Source organism: Ipomoea nil, unplaced genomic scaffold (genome assembly GCF_001879475.1).
Source record: "Ipomoea nil cultivar Tokyo-kokei standard unplaced genomic scaffold, Asagao_1.1 scaffold2144, whole genome shotgun sequence".
NCBI classification, from domain to species: domain Eukaryota; kingdom Viridiplantae; phylum Streptophyta; class Magnoliopsida; order Solanales; family Convolvulaceae; genus Ipomoea; species Ipomoea nil.
In genome coordinates, this window is record NW_017618572.1 from 4,904,967 (window position 1) to 4,917,908 (window position 12,942).

A 12,942-nucleotide genomic window follows, 5' to 3' on the forward strand; every position below is an offset into this window, starting at 1 on the left:
TAATAGGATAGCCAATTTTTTATTAAAATATTATTCGGTAACTTACACAGTAAATAAAGATATAAAATCTATACACACTAGTAAAGATGGGTGGGAAGCCTAGGTTCAATAGTGTAAGACAGTGGGAATTTTGGATGAGTGGTCAAGCCATAAGCCTCATCCATAGATATATCCTTTGGCTTCAGGTCTCCATCTAATTTCCATTTAAATCCATGTAACAAGTTGGCTAATGTTGTCCGGACAACCTTCATCCCTAGACTATAACCGGGACACTTTCTTCGTCCTGACCCAAAAGGTAAAAGTGCAAAATCTTGTCCTTTTATATCAACATCTTTTTCTAGGAATCGTTCAGGACAAAATTCATTTGCATTATCCCAATACTTTGAATTCCTCCCAATTGACCACACATTAATTAGAACAGTTGTTCCTCTTGGTACCTCATAACCAGCCACAATGCAATCTTCAATAGAATAGTGTGGTGGGAGCAATGTGCAAAGTGGATGCAACCTGAATGTTTCCTTAATGATTGCATCTATATATGGTAGTTGCGAAAAGTCTTTCTCTTCTACCCATCTCTCCCTCCCAATCACTCTATCCAACTCCTCGGTTGCCTTTTCAATAATCCATGGCTTTCTAAACAATTCTTGAAATGCCCATTCCACTGTTGCGGCTGTCGTATCTTCGCCACCCGCCAACATATCCTAGGAGAGTCAAGAAAATTAAACTAATTAACAATCACAAAACTCAATATAGAATGCAATAGATGTTGGGGGAGGTCGGTAAGGAGCAAAAAGAACCATGTGGCTAGAGAGATTGTTAGGTGAAGATCGGTAAAGGGTCAAATCTAATATTTTGCTATAAAAAATGTGTGAATGTTGCGTGCTAGTCGGTCACCGGAGGCTGCTTCAACTGATTTTTACAGCACGTAATAAAGAAGGGAAAATGGTCAAATAGACCCATGAACTTTACTCTAAAGTGCAATTAAGCCTTTAGATATTAAAAAAGTGCAATTAAACGCTCGAACTTGTCATTTTGGAGCGTCTAAACCCAGTAGCTGATTATTCACTTGAAATAATCGATCATTTAAGATTCCGGCAAATTAAAATTCCGACGACCATAAAAATTTTAAAAAAAAATTCGGTGACCTTCTCCACCGGTCTTCTTTTTTAGAAGAAAACGAACGGATTAGTCGTCTTCACCGGTGGAGAAGGAGACCAGACTGGTTGCCTTCTCCATTGGAGAAGAAGACCAGAGGCCGCCTTCTCCATTGGAAAAGATGATCGACTGGTCGTCTTCTCCATTGGAGAAGGCGACCTATTCGCCTTCTCCACAGAAGAAGACGATCGGCGGGTCATCTTCTCGGTGGAGAAGGTCATCGGATATTTTTTTAAAAGAAAAATTATGGTCGTCGGAATTTTTATTCGTCGAAATTTTAAATGACCAGTTATTTTAGGTAAATAATTGGCTACTGAGTTTAGACAATCCAAAATGACAAGTTCGAGTGTTTAATTGTATTTTTTTTAATGTTTAAGGACCTAATAATTGCATTTTTGAGTAAAGTTCAGGGTCTATTTGACCATTTTCCTATAAAGAAATAAAGTTGTGCGTACACTATTAGCTATAGCTTTTTAGTAACTTTCGCTATTAATTATAACTTTTGACATAGTGATAGTAACTTATGTAACAATAGTTATATATGTTAACAAGGAAATTCAAGCAAATTAAAAATCTGGTACGTACATGTGTTAATCCCATGATGCGGTCGCGTGTGAGTGCAACATCGGCCTCGAGATTTGGATCATCAGCTATCTGCAAAAATATATCCACCATGTCCTTCGGGGCAAAGTTCTCGTCACCTTTCATCATAGCCATATGGTCTTCAATCACATAGTTTAGGAACTTCTCATACTCCTCTCTGAAAGCTTTCATCTTTTTCACATATCCTTGCAAGTCAAGGCCGCTCAACCAAGGAACCCAATCTCCCAGATTGATCACACCACTAAGCAGGAACCAATCATCAAGAAATCCTTGAAGTTTCTTCAACGGTATCGAATAACCCTCCGGTTTTCCCAATTCCCAGTCTTTGCTATAATACTTGTTCCCTGTAACAAGCCTAGTCATAGTAGACAGGGTGAACCTCACTAAATGGTCTCTTAGCAACACCGGATTCTTGGTCCCGACAGCATCGTAAAGGCCAGAGATTAGAGCCATTCTTTCCTCAATACGAACGTACTCGAAGGAATCAAGCTTTCTCGGGGTGAAAACCTCGGACAGGAGGATCTTGCGGGCATGGCGCCAGAACGGCCCATAAGGGGACCACGTCATGTCGGAGCGGTTAAAGGTGTGATGGGCGGCGGCCGTGGCGGGGCGAGAGGCGAAAACGGCGTCGTGGGTTTTCAAGAAAAGCTTTGCCGTTTCCGGAGATGAGGCAACTATAACCGGCTTGGACCCAAATTTTAAGAGCATTAGTTCTCCATATTTTTGGGACAGTGAGTGTAAAGATTGGTGTGGGATGGAGCCGAGAAGGTTCAAATTGCCAATAATCGGCCATGGCCGTGGACCTGGCGGAGTTTTATAAGCTTTTCGACGTTGATGAATAGTGGTTATTTTGAAGAGAAATGCTATGGCGAGAAGCCATGGAAGGGCCTGGAAAAACCAAGAAAATACCTCCATCATCAACGTATGAGGATCAAATCTTTAGCTGTGACTACTGCGAAAGGAGGTCACGTGCATTTATACACAAAATATCGGCTAATTTTTTTTTTTAATATTTCATTTTTTTTACAAATAAATTTACCCTATAAAAAATATATCATTAAAAAAAATTCTAATTGAGATCTTTAAAAATTTATGTGAGACCGTCTCACCGGCCTCAATCCGTGAAATGAGTCGGATCTTTGATCAATAATGTCAAAGACCCAACCCATTAATTAAAAATTCGACCCGTCTCACAGATTGAAACCCGTGAGACTGTCTCACACAAGTGTTACCGTTTGGTAAATAGATGTTAGCTGATTGGGTTAGTTAGTTTGACTAATTGATAACATTAGCTGATTATAGAAAGATGTTGGATAAATTAGCTGTTAATTGAGAGCTGATTACATACAAAATAACTTTCTCAAAAAGCTGATAAAAAAAGCTACTTTGAGCAACTTTTTGATTTTTAGTGTTTTGAAACAATAAGTTGTTACCAGAAACTAATTAATCAAACACTATGAGTTGTTTAAACAAGTCAAATAGTTAATAGTGATCAAATAAACTAAAATTGACTGATAAGTTAATTATTTTACCAGAGCCAAAGTGATCCTTGTTGGTTAATAAAATGACGTTTATAAAGTCACTATTAATCTATTATAAGTTTGTAAAGAAAGTACTGTATGTTTGTTAATTAGAAAAAATGACAGAGCAGGTGTTATTTTAAAAATTTAAATGATATATTTTTAATATAATGATCTTATTTATATCTAAAAATAATGAGTAATATATATAAGTTATAATTAATTGTATCATTTTAATGAATTTGTAATATTATTTCTATTAATATAATTTTTTTAATGAATTTATTGTATTATTTTTATGAATACGAGTGTATGATGCAAACATAGACCTTTGTTTTGTTTATAAGCATTATGCTATGAGCACGTGTCCACCTTGTAAGGTGGGCACGGTTCTATATCCATAATTTCTATATTGTAAATTTATAATTTTTATACTGTAGATTCATAATTTCTATACTATAGATTCATAAAATTTATACTTTAGATTTTGAAAAAGCCCGTGTATCTTGAAATCAATTTAACACTAAGGATTCTACTTGATTTTATATTACGAGACAATTTCGCTGTTTAATTAAATCAATTTAATCAACGTATAAATAACGAAATTGAAAGCGTAAATAAAGTAAAGACACAGTAGAATTGTTACGCAGTTCGAAGCTCCTTCTCCTACGTCTGCGGGGCAACCCACGTCTGCCCAATCCACTAGATGTTCACCACAGAATATTACAAGAGGTAACTACAAACGGCTCACAGCCTTTACCACTACAACTCTTCTAAAACACCTATTCATGACTGAACCGTGCATGCCATAACCATCTTTGGTGTATCGCTTCAGCTGTCACAGGTACTGACTTGAAGTACAGAATTAAATCAGAAATATAATATAATCAATATTAAAGCAGTAATATAGAAAGCTTGCGTATGTGATCAGAATATCAGAATTGGCAACTTCCTCTTTCGTTTTCCCTTCCTTATATACTGTACGTAATTAATTTCCATTTCACCAAGCCTTGATTGTAGCTTTCATATGTGGCTTGAATTCTTCTCAACCACATTTTCTTTAACTGAGATCTTCAGACTTGCTCTTTGTCCAACTTATTAACAATAAATCTCCACCACACATTTTAGCTTGGTCCAAAATACTAATTACAACTTATACTAATTAACATTACATGCTAATTACATATTAATAAAACAAACTAATAAATTAGCCAATCTAATGTGTACTATTTTGTACACTTACAATCTCCCCCTTTGGCAATTTATTTGGTAAAACAATAGTATCATTATACTTTGGGAAAAAGAAATGAATATTTTATTAACATCCCATAGTAAACGTACTGAACATATAAAGAAAATTAAATATGCAATTTTAAATCTTTTAGAACTAGACCAAAGCTTATTTGTGTGTCGGATTTTATTTTGGACCTTAGTTGATGTAGACTCACATACTTCATCCAATCAATAAATAGTGACTATTGTACGAAAAAGTGTTGTATCAAACATACCATATATGTCACGCTTTCCATACTGTAATTTGAATTACTCCTCCTAACTTGGAGCTTTCCTTTCTTCATATGCATTCCAATTAAAACCAATTCATACCATGCAGTCAACATACCAAATATACCAAGACATTCATACTTAAGTCATTCATAGTCATACCAAAAATGTTTATAGTCATACCAAATTATTAATAGCATCCGAACCAAGGATTAACATCCATACCAAAATATACCAAAAACTAAAATCTTACCAAACATCCAAACATTCCAAACATTCCCATACTCCCCCTTTCTCCAATACTCCCCCTTTGTTTATGCCAAATAAATGACAAACAAACCGGTGAACATCATACTAGTGGATTGGATTAACTTGCAGACCGGGTGCCCGACTCAGATTCATCGCTCTCATATATAGAACCAGTGCCAGCGCCAGTATTAGTTCGAATCCGAGCATAGATGGCCTCCATTCTTACTATTTCTTCCAACTGAGCACCCAACAACTTTTCTAAGCCATCAATGGTTATTTGTTGAGAAGCAACCGATGTGCGAATTTGAGTAATTGACGCTTGAAGAGTGAGAACAATTTGACGGCGATCCATGAGCGTCTGAGGTTCCTCGGACACTGCCGTAGGACGGGGATTTGGAGCTGAAGTAGTGTCAACAGATGATGCAGGGGCAGACACAGGGGGCGTGGCAGTTGGTGCGTCAGGAGTGATCATGAGCGTAGCTCTATCATCATAGTGATCCTTATGGGTTAAACGATCATCATATTTATAGACTGAGTCATTAGCAATCACCACCTCATCTTTGTAGGGCTTGAACCCATGTTCCTGTAGAAGCCCGGAAATTAAGCTAGGAAACGGAAGATGTACCTTAGGTTCCCTATGTCGCACAAATTGAGCAAGATGGCCAAAGATGATTTCTCCAAGATTGAAAGGGAGTCGGTTCCTGATCTTGTAGAGGAGGGCAGTAAGCTGGTCAGACACAAGATGATGACGAACAGCCGGCATCCAATTTGTTGAGGCAAGCCGTAAAAGAACATAGTAGACCGTGGTGAGCTTTAGGCTTTCGAGTCCGGTGTTTGGCCAAGTGACAACCTTGTTGTGTGTTAAAGCAGTGGCTAGGAGATTAGGACTCGGGTCAGGGGCAGCCTGATGATTTGGAGTAACCAAATAGGAATTGATCACGGCCGGGCTTTAGGGATACCATTTATCCCGGATGAAAACTTGTTGAAACCGAGGTGACCCCTCCGAAAAAGTATCCAAAGTTAAATTCGTGTAGAACTCGGCAGTGAGCCATGTGGAATATGGTCCAGTATGAACAAGTGAGGCAAGAAGGCATTGATCTCGCAAGATAGGCAAAATGTTGCATTTTTCTGTCAACTCTTCCACATTGATGAATTTCTCCAGAATAAAATCTCTAGTAGCATGAACATTCCAATCAGACATCAAAGCTGGAGACAATAAAATCGGATGGTATGTTTTCTTAGATTTCTTCATCTTTGAGCCAGATGAGACAGTGACAACTGCTGGTGCAGGGGCTGGACTTAGTACTGGCCTGAAACTGATCTGGACCTTGTCACCCTGGGTGGCAATGTGGACCCTCTTTTTGATTGCTTGGAATCAGACAAGCAGACAACATCCTCCAATGCTCCAATTTTTCTTTTCTCGGCTGTACCTGAAACAGTAATTTTTTCTTTCCCTTTTCGGGAAGATTTGTCCACGAGCATAGAGATAATGGGAACAGAATCATGTGAGGTGGGCCCAGGGATGTGAACCTCTGCGGATTTCGAGACTGGAACGGTTATGGGAATAGAGAATGCAGCACAAGCCATGGGAGACACATATTGGTTAATATTTCGAATGGTGAAGGGAAATGACACAGCATGCATTAAATCAGATAATGGCACAAGATTTTCAGGTAATTTATGTGAAGAAGAATCATACGGATCACCGTGTAAAGGAACGGAAGGGGCACACAAATCACTTGAGGTAGACACAAACTGATTTGGCAAAGAGATGTTGAAATCTAACTTTCTAGAAGCAGAAACAGTTTCATCTAAAGGTGAGGATACTACCATAGTTTCCGGAGATGAGGCATGCACGAACTCGGATTGTGGCCGAGGTGGCTCGGTTGATTCGGCCTGAAAAGTCCACGGCTCCACTGATATGAACCGAGCTAGAGCTTGGATTTGTCTGATTTCCTTGTCCGAGAGTCTTTCAAGAAGGTTTGCATGGTGCTTGATTGTGGTGAGAACTCGATCTGTATCATCAGATGTAAGAGGAGATTCAACGTTGATGATGTGGCGGAATAGCTCCAATCTTTCGGATTTAGTTGTGAAAATGGCGAAAGGGTTGTCTTCTTCCATTGTTGAAGGTTTGATGATTGAGCGTGGTAAAGATGAGGATGAAGAAGAAGAGTGTGAGTTTGGTGTGTAAGAGTAAGAAAGTCAAGGAGACATTTAATTGATGGGCTTCTCAAAAGTTGTGATGGATGGGATGAGTGATGGGACGCGTTTGTAGGGGTAGTAGTAGAGTCATACTAGGAGAGAGTGGTGTAAGATGTTTGAAATTAATATTTCAATACACATTTTAATTTTGTAGTGATGGTTTTAATATATAGATATATAAGGTAGCCGAGCTGGTTAAGGAAATATGCAGGTATAGGGGCGATAAAATTAAAAGTAAGTAGGAGAGGTTTAGAGTTTTATTTTCGTATTTAGAAATTTATTTTCCTGCAACAAATAAACAACAACCACGTTAAAGAAAATTAATTAGAGATTATTTGTTGTACCTGATGTGGAAGATTAAGCTGTGGGATTGCAAACCCCAAGGGCAGCTCTAAGCAGTTCAAATCTCGATTTGTCTAACGGCTTGGTGAATAGATCTGCAAGATTTTTATCTGTTGAAGTATATTCCAAGATAATTTCTTTCTCTTCGACTAGTTCACGAATAAAGTGGTGTCGAATGTCTATGTGTTTCGTCCTGGAGTGTTGGACTGGGTTTTTAGAGATGTTGATTGCGCTGGTGTTGTCACAGAACAATGTCCTACTCTGTTGTTCTATACCATAGTCAGTTAACATCTGACGCATCCAGAGTAATTGTGTATAACAACTACCTGCCGCTATATACTCAGCTTCAGCTGTGCTGAGTGAAATCGAGTTCTGCTTCTTACTTAGCCAGGCGACTAGATTTTTTCCGATAAAGAAACATCCGCCTGATGTACTTTTTCTATCGTCAGCGTTTCCTGCCCAGTCAGCATCACTGTATCCTGCAAGATTCATATTAGTATCGTTCGAGTACCAAATACCATAATTTATCGTTCCTTTAACATATTTTATGATACGCTTAGTGTGACTCTTTTGGATCGACTTGATAGCGTGCACACATCCAAACACTTACCATAATATCTGGTCGACTGGCTGTTAAGTATAGTAGACTGCCTATCATACTTCTGTACATAGTAGAGTCTACAGATGTTCCCTTTTCATCTTTGAACAATTTTGAAGTCGTAGAGATAGGAGTACGAGCATCTTTTGCAGATTCAAGCCCAAATTTGGATAAAAGATTTTTCGCATATTTTTCTTGTGATATAAAAATCCCTTCTTTAGTTTGACTTACTTGTAATCCAAGAAAATAGGTTAGTTCACCTATCATGCTCATTTCAAACTCTTGTTGCATTACCTTGACTAGCAGGTCTGTCTCTCCTGGTTGTGTGGATCCAAAGACGATATTATCTACATACACTTGAGCAATTGTTATGTGTTTACCTGATCGTTTTATAAATAACGTTTTGTCTGATCCTCTTCTTTTGTAGTTGTTCTGAAGAAGATATTGAGTAAGTCTCTCATACCAGGCTCTTGGGGCCTGTTTTAAGCCATAGAGAGCTTTTTGTAATTTGTAGACATAGTCTGGATGATGTGGATCTTCAAACCCTTTAGTCTGAGCAACGTATATATCTTCCGAGAGATAACCGTTTAAGAAGGCTGTTTTAACGTCCATCTGAAACAGCTTGAATTTTAGGGCACAAGCAATCGATAGAAGGAGTCGGATTGACTCTAACTGTGCAACAGGGGCAAATGTTTCGTCGTAGTCAATTCCTTCAATTTGGGAGTAGCCTTGGGCTACCAGCCGCGCTTTATTTCTAACAATGTTGCCAGCAGCATCGATTTTGTTGCGAAAGATCCATTTGGTACCTACAACATTAACATTGTCAGGTTTAGGAATTAGAGACCATACCTTATTTCGTTCGAACTGCCCCAGTTCTTCTTGCATGGCCTTGATCCAGTGTTCGTCTGTTAGAGCTTCTTTGATATTCTTTGGTTCGATCTGCGAAGTATAATAAGAATATCCTGCTAATTGAAGATAATCACGTTTCGGTTTACCTCTGGTTTTTACGCCGGAACTAGGGTCTCCAATTACATTTTGTATTGGATGAGCTTTCTGGATGCGAGTAGGGATATCAATGTTACAGTGATCAGTGTCAGATTCAGACTCAGTTTCTTGCTCAGGTTGAGTTGATGTGGGAGATGGCATAGAGAACTCTGGATTAGGTTCAGGGGTTCTGGAATCAGAAGTTTCAGGACAACTTGTGTCAGGTTCTGTCACTGGTCCAGGCTGAGACGTTGTGATAATATCGCTCGGTTGATCATCGATTACAACATTTGTGGACTCCATGATAGTTTTGGTAACTTTGTTGTATACACGATATGCTCTGCTGTTCGTTGAATAGCCGAGGAAGATGCCTTCATCGCTTTTTGGTTCAAACTTTGCGACAGGGTTTCTATCCTTCAAAATAAAACAGCGTGATCCAAAAACATGAAAATATTTAATGTTTGGTTTCTTACCTTTCCATAATGTATACGGAGTCTGATTCGTGCCTGGACGTAGATAGACCCGATTGATGATGTGACATGCAGTGTTCACAGCTTCTGCCCAAAATTTTTGAGGTAGTCCTTTGGCATTAAGCAGAACTCGTCCCATTTCTTGAATTGTGCGGTTCTTCCGTTCAACAACTCCGTTTTGTTGAGGTGTTTTTGGTGCTGAGTATTCATGTGCGATTCCTGTTTGGTTGCAAAAGGTATTGAACAGATTGTTGTCGAATTCTAGTCCGTGATCACTTCGGATTCGAATGATGGGTTCATTTCTTTCTTTTTGAAGTTTCAATGCTAGAGTTTTGAAGGCTTCGAGGGTCTCAGACTTGTCCCTGAGAAAGGTAACCCAAGAAAAACGAGAATAATCATCTACGCAAACTAGTATGTATTTCTTACCTCCAACACTTTCTGTTTGAGTTGGACCAATGAGGTCCATGTGAATCAGTTCCAAGCAGTGACTTGTGTTTATGGTGTCCTGAGCTGGATGAGAGGATTTGGTTTGCTTTCCTGCTTGACATGCACCACATATGGTTGGTTTGACTTTTAGCTTGGGTAATCCACGAACACCTTCAATCTTCACAAGCTTGTCAAGAAGTCTGTAACTTAGATGTCCTAGCTTTTGGTGCCAAAGCTCAGTTTCATCTACATTGATCCTGCAACACAAAACATTGTTAGTGAGAATATAGCAATTATCAGTTGACCTTGTACCTTCCATAACACATTGATTTTTTTTTTGTCTAGGACACTGCAGTTATTTTTGGTGAAGCTCACGTTCCAGTTCTGGTCACATAGTTGACTTATACTTATAAGATTTGCATGAAGTCCTTTGACTAGTAGAACTTTCTCTAGTTTTGGCAGACCAACTACGTTTAGCGTGCCTATACCAGTGACTTGTCCTTTTATACCGTCGCCAAAGGTAACTTCACCTTTGCTTGTATTCACGTTACTCAGAAATTTAGCATTTCCTGTCATGTGACGTGAACACCCGCTATCGAAGTACCATTTTTCTTCTCGACCTGTACTTTTAGAGTGGAAAGATACGAATGAGATATAATCTGTCTTTTTAACCCAGATTTGTCTTGTAAAGGGTTGGATGTTCTTGTGTTTGAACTTCTCGATTCTTTGATCCTTGTAGAAGTAGTAGCATTCAGGTCTGGTATGACCCCGTAACCTGCAATAATGACATACCGGGTTATAAGATTTATAATATGGCTTGAGTGATCTTACTGTACCAACACGATGTGTCGTTGTGCTAAACTCTAGAATATCTCCTTGACCAGGGCCTGACGCTTTGACAAACACCGTTTTGTCCTTTGAGCTGTTTCCTGTGAAACCTATACCAAATTTTGCCGAAGTCTTTCTTCCAGACTCAAGGATTTCGTCAAGTGTAGACGTGGTATCCATCATTTTGATTTGGCGTTTGTAGGTGTTCAGCTCCCGTTTCAGAGTCTGTACCTCTTGTTTCAGTTTTTCTTCTCGGGCCAATGCCTCTTTAAGAAGCAGATCCCTATCGGCTATTTGAGTTTGATACACTTTCTTTGCAGTTGTTACAATCCCTATTTCACTAGTTAATCTATGATTTTCTTTCCTTAGTGCTACCCATTTGGGATACAACTTATTAAACTCAATTTCAAAAAATGATTCACTTGACTCTAAATCTTCTGCAGAGATATACTCGCCTCCCTCTGAGTCAGCAACATCTTCATGACCCGGTGCAGCAACCATATGTGCAGTAAAGGCAACAAAATTACCAGAAATTTCGCATGGATCAGATCCTCCTGTTTCACCGTCCGAGTCATCATCACTCCAAGTAACTGCTGACACGGATTTCTTGCGTCGAAGATAGGTGGGGCACTCTACTTGTACATGTCCGAAGCCATCACATTCATAGCATCTGATCCCTTTACTGTTGGGTTTCTCTTTGGACTGTCCTGGACGTGAACCAGGAGGCTTGAAGGTTGATGATCCTGATTTAGAACTCGTTTTTTATGATGACACCCCCTTTTGCATATTCTTGTTTCGTGAACCTTTTGATACCTGTTTCAAAAGTTTAGAAAACTGTTTAGTAAGAAATACAACTGGATCATCACCTATTTCATCTAAGTCAGGTATACAATTATTTTCTTCAGCGGTAAATGCTACTGTTTTTTGTTTTTTTTTCGTGTGATCTGTTAAGATTTCCATCTCATAAGTTCTTAGATTCCCCATTAGTTGTGTTACGGTCTTTTTCTCCCAATTGTCATGTTCCTGGATCGCTGTAACTTTCATCCGGAACCGAGGTGGCAGCGATCGTAGAATTTTTTTCACCAACTTTTCTTGAGTGAACGGTTCTCCGAGGACCATAGCTCGATTTGCTAGCTCTTGCACACGAGTGTGAAAGGTCACGATGGTTTCATCTTCATTCATCCGGAGCTCCTCGAAGTCTGACTGTACCAGTTGCAGTTTCGATTGTTTTACCAACGTTGTGCCTTCATAGGTAGCCTCTAGTGCTTCCCATGCGCCTTTAGCTGAATCATGGCCTGCAACAATAGGAAATTGACTTTCATGAATTAACCCATAAATAATATCTAGTGCCTTATCGTTGTGTCCATCACTTGTTTTCTCAGCTTGGGTCCATTCATTTTCAGGTTTCGTCACTCGAGTTTCATCCTCACTGGTACTGGCTTTGGTTGGATGTTCCCAGCCTGTTACAATGATACACCATACTGCTTCACCTTGTGCTTTGAGATGAGTGCGCGTGCGCACCTTCCAATATGCATAGTTGTCATCGACTAGCTGGGGAAGAGCTTTAGTGTGCTCCATTCTGTAACACTCAATAACCCGTGAGATCGAACAATTTAACAAAATCAGAAATAATAATAATAGCCGCTGAAGAATTGAGATCAAGGGGCACGGAGTAGCTAGATCGACAGACTAATAACTTAAGTCTGGTGGCTCTGATACCAATTGAAAAAGCCCGTGTATCTTGAAATCAATTTAACACTAAGGATTCTACTTGATTTTATATTACGAGACAATTTCGCTGTTTAATTAAATCAATTTAATCAACGTATAAATAACGAAATTGAAAGCGTAAATAAAATAAAGACACAGTAGAATTGTTACGCAGTTCAGAGCTCCTTCTCCTACGTCTGCAGGGCAACCCACGTCTGCCCAATCCACTAGATGTTCACCACAGAGTATTACAGGAGGTAACTACAAACGGCTCACAGCCTTTACCACTACAACTCTTCTAAAACACCTATTCATGACTGAACCGTGCATGCCATAACCATCTTTGGTGTAT

General features: G+C 39.1%; 1 protein-coding gene across 2 annotated transcripts; it reads right to left on the bottom strand.

Moving 5' to 3' along the window:
- LOC109148523 (cytochrome P450 71A1-like) lies at nt 1-2,750 on the bottom strand. 2 transcript variants are annotated; one of them, XM_019296264.1, is made up of 2 exons: nt 1,786-2,750; nt 1-629 (listed from the first exon to the last, which is right to left on the bottom strand). In XM_019296264.1, exons 1-2 carry the CDS (start codon nt 2,674-2,676, stop codon nt 78-80), a joined length of 1,443 nt encoding a protein of 480 aa, XP_019151809.1. In that variant the 5' UTR covers nt 2,677-2,750; the 3' UTR covers nt 1-77. The 2 variants fall into 2 exon arrangements, with proteins under 2 accessions (XP_019151809.1, XP_019151808.1); XM_019296263.1 differs by having other exon boundaries at nt 1-701; nt 1,741-2,747.
- Between the last annotated feature and the right edge of the window lie 10,192 nt (nt 2,751-12,942).

Coding starts and splice junctions, on each gene's coding strand:
- LOC109148523 (XM_019296263.1), bottom strand. CDS start 2,676: ATGATGGAGGTATTTTCTTGGTTTTTCCAGGCCCTTCCATGGCTTCTC. Junction 702..1,740: donor GCATCATGGGATTAACACAT/GTACGTACCAGA, acceptor TGACTCTCCTAG/GATATGTTGGCGGGTGGCGA.